The sequence below is a fragment of the Myiozetetes cayanensis genome, unplaced genomic scaffold (assembly GCF_022539395.1).
Source record: "Myiozetetes cayanensis isolate MyiCay16 unplaced genomic scaffold, myiCay2020 scf2-11, whole genome shotgun sequence".
NCBI classification, from domain to species: Eukaryota; Metazoa; Chordata; class Aves; order Passeriformes; family Tyrannidae; genus Myiozetetes; species Myiozetetes cayanensis.
Window position 1 is genome coordinate 78,177,855 of NW_026087411.1, and position 10,140 is coordinate 78,187,994.

Sequence of the window (10,140 nt, forward strand, 5' to 3'; positions counted from 1 at the left end):
AGGTCCAGTTTTGGTGATCTGTCCTCAGAATTTAATAGATTGTTTAGGTCTAATAGTTGAAACTAGATGATCTTTAAGGTCCTTTCCAACCCAAATCATTCTATGATTCTGTCATTTATATATGATGATTGTCTTCTGGAAATCAAAACTAATCTAACCAATGCTGACTGCCTTTGACAACCAAAATTAAATAGTTAATATAGGAACTGGGGAATACAGACTATTATAAGAATATCCAAGTTTTAATACCCAGGTTCAACATATTTATGACGCACCAGCATATTTCTGTATTGAAATCGATATTCATAAAATGCTGCAGCAATGCCAAAGTGCATTTGCCAAAATCTTGACTCAGTTGTGTTTAGAAGCACATTTACTTTTAAATATCATGTGCTGTAAGCAGGAAACACCCAGGTAGCATACCTACATGAGTCACATCTTAAAATGCCAGGACCAGTCCCGTACACAATGATCCCCAAAGGCAGCATGCCAGAGCAGTGTTGCTTTCTAGAGTAATGACATTGTTTTGCAAACTGACCGTATTTCTCTGAAGATTTCCCCTGGAAGTCATTGTCATTACAAAGGAAAAGCTACCAAACAACTTCAGTGAGTTCTCAACAGGGTGCTACTGAAATTCTGTCCTGCTTGAATAAATTTCTGCACTTCACCTTTTCAAAGAGCCTTCTCTCTGAGTATCAAAAACCAGTAGATCGACAGATTAGACTCTGAACCCTCCCCCAGTATTAGAAATATTGAAGTGGAAAGGGGTTAAATTGCACCTAAGTGACAATTTAATATGGCTTATGCTGATTGGCTTATTGAAGAAACCGTAACTCCATGAAAACTAAAACCCACAAACAGTTTTTGGATGAGCAGTGTGTAACAGTGCCTTCTGTTTCTTGCCACAGAAGATTGGAAGTTAGTTGGTTGTTCTGTTTTGTTTGTTTTGTATTTAGGAAAAAGGGTGAGTTTGGTTTTTTTTAGGAAGAGTGAGGAAAAAAAATTAATAGAATCTATGACTTTGATCATTGTGTAAAGTAAGCTTATTTATTAGATGCCCTTCAAAAAGATATTTACGGGCTTGCAAGCATTTGTCAAGGAGCCTCTATGCTCTCAGAGGACAAAACCTGTGATTTGAGGCAATCAAAATTCAAACAAAATCAGAATTTTAAGAAAGCCTTGTTGATTCTTGAGTGCAAGCACTATATCTTATCAACGCTGACTGTAAGCAAGCCTAGAGCATGTGGACAAAGAAGAGAAACAGCTGCTGAAAAAGCAATTCTGTAGTCATTGTCTCTGCATTGCAATTATTTGGTGGGGGGGTTACATGTATATCTTTTGATTTATTCATTGAACAATCATTGAACTTGGTGGTCACCTCTGGGACAAAGTCCCTGAAGCTGAAAGAAGTTGGGTCATTGAACTCAATGAATTCAAGACTTCTCTTTCTTACAGTGTCAGCCTGGGGTGGAGCTGAGGAAACTTCCCTGGCACAGTCCCGGTCGAGTTGATCGGGATGATGGAATGAGTATAAATAAGCTGAGATTCGGTGACTTAGAGCTCCTCAGGACTCAGGAATTCCCTGGTGTTTCTGCTTTCACTGCGAAAGGAGCCTGAACGTTTGGGAGCTTGGCACGGCCCGGGAGGCCGCGAGGCGCTGGGGCTGCCTTGGAAGTCCTGCCCGAGCCTTCCTGCCCCCTGGCTCGGCCCCTCCTCCTCCCCCGGGCCGGGACAGGGTGCGGGGCTCCCCCTTCGCCCCCCTCCCGCGGGCTTTCCCGGGCGCTACTTGCCATGGACACGCGGCGTCCCGTGTTGGCGGCGGGCGGCGGGCTGGGCCCGCCCTCCTCGCGGCGCTTCCCCTCCGAGCCGGAGCGGGAGCCGGAGCCGGGCCCGGAGCCGCCGCGGGACGCGGTGCCCTCGCTGTCGCTGCCCGCCCGGCTCCCGGTGAGCACGCGGGACAGGAAGCTGGACTTGCGCGTGCCTGGGCAGTGCCCGCTGTCCGGGGAATCGCCGCGCTCCTCCAGATCCAGATCCCGGCAGGCGCTCACCCGGCTGTGCCTGCGGGGCGTCCGACGGGCGCTGGAGGCGGCGGCCGCCCCCGCCGCCCCTGCCCCGCCGCCCGGCGCGGCGGCCCGCGACGCCTCGTCGCTGCTGGAGGAGGGCTGGTGCTGTCCGTGGTGCCGGCGGCGGGGCGGCGGCGTGCCCCGGAGCTGCCCGCGGTGCTGCCGGGCCGGCGGCGGGCCGGGCGCGCCGGGCGCGGGTGGCGGTGGAGGGAGCGGGGCGGGCGCGGGGCGCGGCGGGGCCGCGTTGCTGGCCAGGCAGGGCGGCGGCGGCACCACGGAGCTCTTCTTGGAGTTGTACAGGCTGGGATCCTCCTCGGCGAGGCCTGCCGGCCACTGCGGCTGCCCCCAGAGGCTCTTCTGGATCTTCTTGAAGCCCAGGTGGGCGATTTCTAGGATGTTGAGGAAGAGGGAGACGGCGGCGATGCTGTTCATGAAAACCATAAAGATGGTCTTCTCTGTGGGTCGGGACACAAAACAATCCACTGTGTTAGGGCATGGGGGCCGAGTGCATTTGTAAAGGGGGGACATGTGAAACCCATATAAAAGATACTGACCTATCATAAAGCCCACTTCAACCACCGACCGGGTCAGGATATGTAGGACATAGGTGCGCAGCAGAGACCCTCTCAGGGGTGCCTTATTCACTTTCTTCTGCTCCTCCAGCTTACGCAGTTCTCTCTCCACTCTCCTGTGTTCCTCGAGCATGGGCTCCAGGTCTTCCAGCTGAGCCCGCAGGTGGGCTTTCCTGTTCTGTCGCTCTTTCTCAAGTGCCCTTAACCTATACAGTGCATGGCCCATGTACACTAATGATGGGGAGGAGACAAATATGATCTGTAAAACCCAGTATCTGATCAAAGAGATGGGAAAGGCTTTGTCATAACAGATGTTGTTGCAGCCAGGTTGCTCTGTGTTGCAGATGAACTCGGACTGCTCGTCGTCCCAGACATCTTCAGCAGCCACTCCCAGCACCAGCATTCGGAATATGAACAGGATTGTGAGCCAGATTTTGCCAACTATGGTGGAGTGGATGTGCACTTCTTCAAGGATGCTGCCCAACAAGTTCCAGTCCCCCATGGTCAGAAGTTCATTTCTGAAACAAACAACAAAAAAGGTATTTTCATACAAGGATGGTTTCCTTTTGGAAATGTCCCATTTAAGTTTGTTTTGTTTCATTTCCTTTTAATAATGATCTTTCACATACATTCTTTTGACAGCAAGAGAATTCTTAGAAGTTCATAATTATTTTCTACTTACTGGGTCTACAAATTAATTCAGACTTCATGATTACTGATCAAAGATGCAAATATGAGATGGTTTTAAGATTAAGAGAGATTGATTTCGGCTGTAAGCCACACTGCTTGTAGTTCCCCACAGTTTTACACTATTTTCTTCCCAGTAGAAAAGAAGACAAAGACAATTTCTTTCCCAATTTGCAAATCCTCTGCCAGCTACAGTTTAATTCTATACCCACTCCATTCCACATTGACTGTGGCTTTGCCATAGTTTTGCCATAACATATAATCTCATGACTTTAATTTCTTGGATAAAGTTTTGAGAAGTGTCCTGTAACTGTGACAAAAAAAAAGTTTCACTTTTTACCCCAAGGTAGTAGCATTATTAGTACCATCCATCCAATATCTTCCCATCTACCAAGGTAATGATTCACAAGTTTCTCTCTCAGCTTATTAAAACTACAAATACATTGCTGATTTACACATAGCTGTACATTTGTAGCCTCAGTTCTAGTATAATATAAATAAAACAAGTGCTTCTACGATTAATACCTTTATGTATAAAGTGTTACTGAATGACCAAGACTTTGTCTTAATTATTAATTTCAACATATAAGATAAAAAAATCAGGGAGTATACAGTGGAGGGATATGGATGTTTTTAGCTGTGAATGTGCAGTGATCTTTTCAACTACCTATTTCCCAGGATCCCTTTGATTCACTAGGAAATTGATCTACATACAGATGCTTGATCTCCAAGCTGCTGCTTTGGAAACTATTTAGGAGCTTCAGGTAATGTAGGGAATTTAAATGTGAAGTATTTGACTGTTTATTTGTGAACACACTGCATATTTGGTGTTGTGTCCCTGGATTTTTTTTTTCTCTAATTTGGCAATAAATAAAATAAAGCATCCAGGATCATATCTACCTCAGGGTTTGCACTTAAATTTTTTATGCTACTGTACTTTCAAAACTTCCCAAATTCCACTAAACTACAACATTTAGTAAAGTGCAATTTCTAACCCTTTTTTTTTTTTTTTTTTTGAGAGTGGGTGGTTGACATGCCCAAAATCTTACACAAATTTAAATGAGAGCATAGTTGGGTGATATCACCATTATAGATATGACTTGGTTATGGTTTATTATATGATCTCAGGTAGTACAATTCTGCTTTGAGGCTGTATTTATCCATACTGAAAGTAAAGTTTTCCTGTTGTAACCAGCATTCTCAGCATAGGCATCCTACAGATTTTATTATTATATGTCTGGTATTTGTTTTTTCTCTGCAATGTGAATTTTCACAATCAACTTTCTTTTTCACACACATAACTGCTTAAGGAAATCTCGTTAGTCAAGTAATTTCTTAGGTGCTGTGACACACACACGTAGTATCTTATTTCCTCACTCATTCCCTCCCATGTATATCACTGAAATAAGACATATGAGAAAAAAAAGTCAGCAAGAATTATTGTAGTCTATTTTCCTCATTTTTAGATAACAATATCAAATCTTTCTTCTGATTTCATATGGATTTTATTCAGAGCAGATATCAAATTATTGCAATGTCATTATCTGGGTGGGCGCGAAGATGTTAATCTGTCGATTGGTTTGCTGGAAAATATTACATCTCAAGGTAGCCATGGCAAAGTTGTTTTTCCAAGCTTGGAAGTGCTGATACAGAACAGTTCATCTTCAGTTAAGAGGAAAGTAGAGGTTTATATAGAGCAAGCTCCCACACCCAGAATACTGAAGAGGCTGAGTACAAATGGGTGACACTTGCCTCTCCTGAAAGGTGACTGAATGATGGCAATGCAACAGTTAAGCAAAGGAGCTTTGGGTATATGTGCTGCCTTGCAAATGGCTGATCCATCACTGAAATCGATAGATTCAGCAAAAAAATCCTAACACCAAACAACAAAAACCCAAGTGTGAATCTAAAATGTAAATGCAGGAATAAAACGGGAGAGGAGACTTGTGTTAATCCCAAAGATGAAATGCTAACATTCTTCTAGCAATAGGAACTGTCATTGTCTGTTTTGGAGGAGAAAGTGAATGTAACCCTTCAGGGCAAGAGACGAGTATAAACATATCACTCTGGCTTTACAGATGTTTGTTTCTTAAGTTGTTTCTACCAGTATTTAAACAACTCCTTCCTTACCTTTCCTATATAAAAGCTTACAGAGGACAGTAATTGTAGGAGTGGTGTAATTCACCCTCTAAGTTGCTCTATTATACCAGGTCACTTTCCCTCAACTCACTGGTAGAAATGCAGTACAAATACAGACACAGTGAACATTGTGTATAAATTAAAGAAGTTAATTTAAAGCCACAAAACCCAGCATTTCTAAGAAATCAGTCCAAACTGCTTTACAACCTTGTCATAGCAACATGCTTCAAATTTTTCCATTTTTTCCCCTTCCTTGGTCTTAACTGAATTCTATACAATAGACTAATTTTAGTTTACTGTAAGAGAGCAATTTCAAATATGACTGATGTCATTATATTCAGTCCATTAGTAAACTAGAAATTCTAGTACTCTAGTACTACAGCCTCTTCTAGACTATTATCATTGTAGACTAACACACCATTTTTAGTGCAGATAGTACATACCTGAGACATTTCTTATACCATCTGATGACCTTTGTGACTGCCCAAGCAGTTTTATATGGTTATTTCAAACAATAAAAATTTATCCATGTAATCGGTTAGAACCAGATGGAAATCTAACATTTCATTCAGACAAAATTTCTTTATTTCTCAGTTTTGTTTCTTCTTTAAAGTTCATCTGATTATTTGCCATTATTCAAATAATTTCTATACTAAATTTATGCCAGGTTTTCATCAGCTGTGGTTGGAAAAAGCAGAGTTTTTGTCAGGAAAAGTTAAATGTTAAGACGCAAATGCTTAAGGGTTGAATTTGCATTGCTTCAAGTCTGATGGGACCTGCCTGCTCCATACTGCCCTAGGAAGAATTATTTTTCTGCCACTTACCTTAGGAGAAAGTCCTTGGTTAGTGCTCTTGGAGCATTGCAGAAGGAGCATGCAGCACTGCTTGTTGTGTCTCAGAGACCTTTCTTTGATAATGCTCGGACACTTTTTTTCCCCAAGAGCCAAAGCATAGATGTTGAATGGACTTCTCAGTTCTATGTAGCTGGATGGCAAGATCGCTCTGTCTAAACTATTCATGCACGGTTTAAAAATCATCAGATGATTGGATGGTGCCTCTAGCCAAAATTATCATGCAATTATTCTAGTCAGTGGCGTCTAACAAAGCCATTCCCCCAAGGCTCAATCTGTACGTCAATAGTTTGTTAAGTCCCTATGCCTTGTTTTAGTCAGTTCTTCAAACCTTACACTTCCATTCAGCTCCCAAATGAAATTTTATTTGTAAAATGGCTAAATAGTCAGCATTTACAGTACAATAGAGTCTTACATTTTCTTTACATTCCATTAGTTTTGCTTTGAATCAATGCTCAAAGATCGATCGGTCATGTCCGATTTCATACTCTGTTGCCTGGTGAGTTAATTTAGGATGTGTTGGACTGAGTCTTTGAAAATGGAGGCCACAGGAACTGAGACTCAAGTCTTCAGTTAGAAACACAGGTTATCAGCACAGTAACCCTTCTTCAGCTGGGTTAAAGAGCCACCCACAAGGCCATTAAGAACGGTTATCTATGAGGGACAAGGCTTAAAAAAAGAAAGGTGAGAAGCCAAAATGGGATTTGGTGGGAAATCAGGGCCACAGGAGCTGAGATTCTGATACTAAGAGCTTCTGCTACCTAGTCTTGCCCATATCTAAATTTTATGGGAATCCCAAAGATTCATTTTATCCTCTCTTGCTCTGGAATTTCTGGCCCTTTTCTTCCCTCTTATAAGGCACATAACTGATTTCCATTTTGGATTCTTCCCCTAAAGATAATGCCACTAACCAATTCCAGTTCTCAAAGGCAGTAGACCCACATCTTCTTTGGAATTATCTTTGACTGATGTACCATTGCATCCTTCTCTCGAAGAAGAAGCTGTACTGGTCTCCCTGAAAGTCCCGTTTGAATATGCCTTCAGAGCTTTGCCCTGCAGCAGATGAGGCCACTACCACATCTTTCCTCTAGTCTCAGCCTAATGCAGCAGATGTGTGGTCTATGCACATGTTACAAATGTTTTAGGGGCAGTAGGGCTACACTTTCTACTCCTGAGAGACGTGTTAATATTCATCTGAAACATCCAGACCCCCACAAGCCTTTCTCATCCATATACTCTCATGTACCTGTCACTGGCATTTCATTTTCATATCTCTTCTTTCCAAATCTGGTCACCAAGTCCCTAAGGCTTTTCTTTGCTGCTTCAGCTGTCTTGGACCTTTGGCTCAGGCCTGGGCACTCTGTGCTGCCTCACCAGAAGGTGTTGTTGACCTGACATCTCCAGTAGCTTCCACAGCTTCCACCTTCCCCTCTGCTCCCTCTCTTGCTATAAGCATCTGCCATAGGTGAAATCAGCTTACAGCGTGAATGCCAGTGGGCAGCATGTGTGGATATGTTGGGAGGGAATATCCTGGAGATCAGTGAGATGGGAGCTTGGCCAGTGGCACCTGGAACAGGCAATAGTGAGCAGCAGCACAGTGGGAACCAGCATATCCTCATGCCTGACCTTCCTGGACCACAAGTGACCTCCCTGATGGAAAGTAGAGACCCAGGAAACACAGTGCTGGGGCAGGAGCTGGCCACAACCAAGGAGGGTGAAAGCTCTAATTTTGCTGGTTCTTCAGTAAGTCCTAGCTTGCAAATCCAGTAAGGGGCATTTACTCTACCTTGCCTGTGACAGCAGGATTCTGTACCTGGGGATGGGGCAACCCTGGACGTACATACAGACTGGGGAACAAGAAGTTGGAGAGCAGCACCACAGAAAGGGACCTGTGGGTTCTGTTTGACAGCAAGCTGATTATGAGTCAGCAGTGCCCTGGCAGCCAGGAGGGCCAGCTCTGTCCTGGAAGGAATCAGGCAAAGCATTGCAAGCTGGTTGAGGGAAGTGTTTGTCTTGCTTTGCTCTGCACTGATGTGGCCTTGAATGTTGTGTGCAGTTTTAGGCACCACAATATTTAAAAGACATTAAGCTACTAGACAGTATCTAAAGGAGGTCCACGAGGATGGTGAAGGGTTGGAAGGGGAAGCCTTATGAAGAGTGAGGTCACTTGATTTGTTCAGTCTGGAGGAGACCTCATCACAGCTGACAGCTTCCTCACGAGGGGAAGGTACTGATCTCTTCACTGTGGTGACCAGTGTGGTAACCTGAGGGAATGGTATGAAGCTGTGTTGGGGAGGTTTAGGCTGGATATTAGGAAAATGTTCTTCACTCAGGAGGTGGTTGGGCATTGGAACAGGCTCCTCGGGGAAGTGGTCACACCACCAAGCCTGACAGAGTTCAATAAGCATTTGGACAACACTCTCAGACACATCATGGGATTCTTGGGGCTGTCCTGTGCTGGGCAAGGAGCAGGATTCCTCATGGATCCTTTCCAACTTGGGATATTCTGTGATTCAAAATTGTACGTAGTGGCTAATACAAAATAAGTGCTTAAAATATTAAGTCCAAATAGTTTTTATGGCATTGCAGCTTTTCATATTCTTGTCAGGGATTCACAGATCTGAAAATGAGAAAAGGATATATGTGGGAACCAGTAGCAATCTTGTAAAACTGTAGCATTTCCTTATACTTTTCTGATATTCACAATAGTTAACAGTACAGGGTCAAAACCACCTTAAAGCATATTTGCTTTCTGCTTGTCTCACTGAACCCATCATAAAACTCTGAAGCCAATGGATGTGGAACAGTGAGCTGGACAACAGGATGCAGCCAAAGGAATTCAGGTCTAGGCATACTGAAATGCCAGGATGAGACTACAGAATTTTACCACCTTTAGCTTAAACCACTCCATGTACAGTGTACCCTGTCTAGAAACACCTCGGCTTATTAAAAAAAGTCACCTCACTTGAACTTGCCCATTTTTCCATTTTACTACAGATGAACATTACTATTACTACAGGTACTAACTTGCTCCTTCTGATGTCTAGACCAGGAAAGATAGCTGCAGTTTTGGACAGGACTAATTATCGAAGATCACAAACTTAATTAATTACATAATTAATTTAATAATATGGACAACTATGTCCCAGTTCACAAATTCAAACCACAGGCCCTTTAGTTTTACAAGAGCTGTGCAAATTCCTTTGCGTTACAGTATTTCTCTATTTTCTTTAATTCCCCATATCCTCTCTTGTGATTCATATGGGTTTGTTTTTGGTGGCACAGCACAGTGCTTTCAAACTCTGATGGCAGAGGCTGTGCCAGCCACCACTGAAACTTATTCATCTTTCCCATCAAAGCCAATTTTGCTCCTGAAACAGCCCCTGCCTGATTTAATAGATTCTTCTAAGAAATCCTTAAACCTGTTTCTTGGCATGCTTTATTACTGCTGCCTCTCTTCATGAAGACAAATTGCTAAAGATTATTCTGCAGCTGATTCTAGAGTGAAGACAATTAGAGAAAAGCCTTAATAGAAATAGCTAGAGGTTGCTGGATTGACACCTAAGAGCAGCACCCTTAGTTAAGACAACTGTTGTATGTACACCACTGGCTGCCAACAGACTTTGCTTTAGAGAGAATCCCTCCAAATTCAATACCCAGTGTTCTGTCATTTCACTATTATGCACATCTTCATAAACCCTGCTATCTGAATTTCCACTCTGGAAGAGTTTCGAAAACTCGCACCCCTCAAGAGTTTTTAAACAGAGTCCTTTAATGTGTGTTGGATAAAAGCAAACCTATTCTTCAGTAGCAAGTTGGAGTAAGACT

The 10,140-nt window shown here is 43.3% G+C and overlaps 1 protein-coding gene across 1 annotated transcript; it reads right to left on the reverse strand.

The window, feature by feature from the left end:
• Positions 1-1,571: 1,571 nt before the first annotated feature.
• On the reverse strand, positions 1,572-3,137 carry GJA10 (gap junction protein alpha 10). Its single transcript, XM_050315711.1, has one exon. The coding sequence runs from the start codon at positions 3,135-3,137 to the stop codon at positions 1,572-1,574; it is 1,566 nt and encodes a 521-aa protein (XP_050171668.1).
• Positions 3,138-10,140: the final 7,003 nt, after the last annotated feature.

Excerpts from the sequence above, each read along its gene's own strand:
- GJA10 (XM_050315711.1), bottom strand. The coding sequence starts at position 3,137 with ATGGGGGACTGGAACTTGTTGGGCAGCATCCTTGAAGAAGTGCACATC.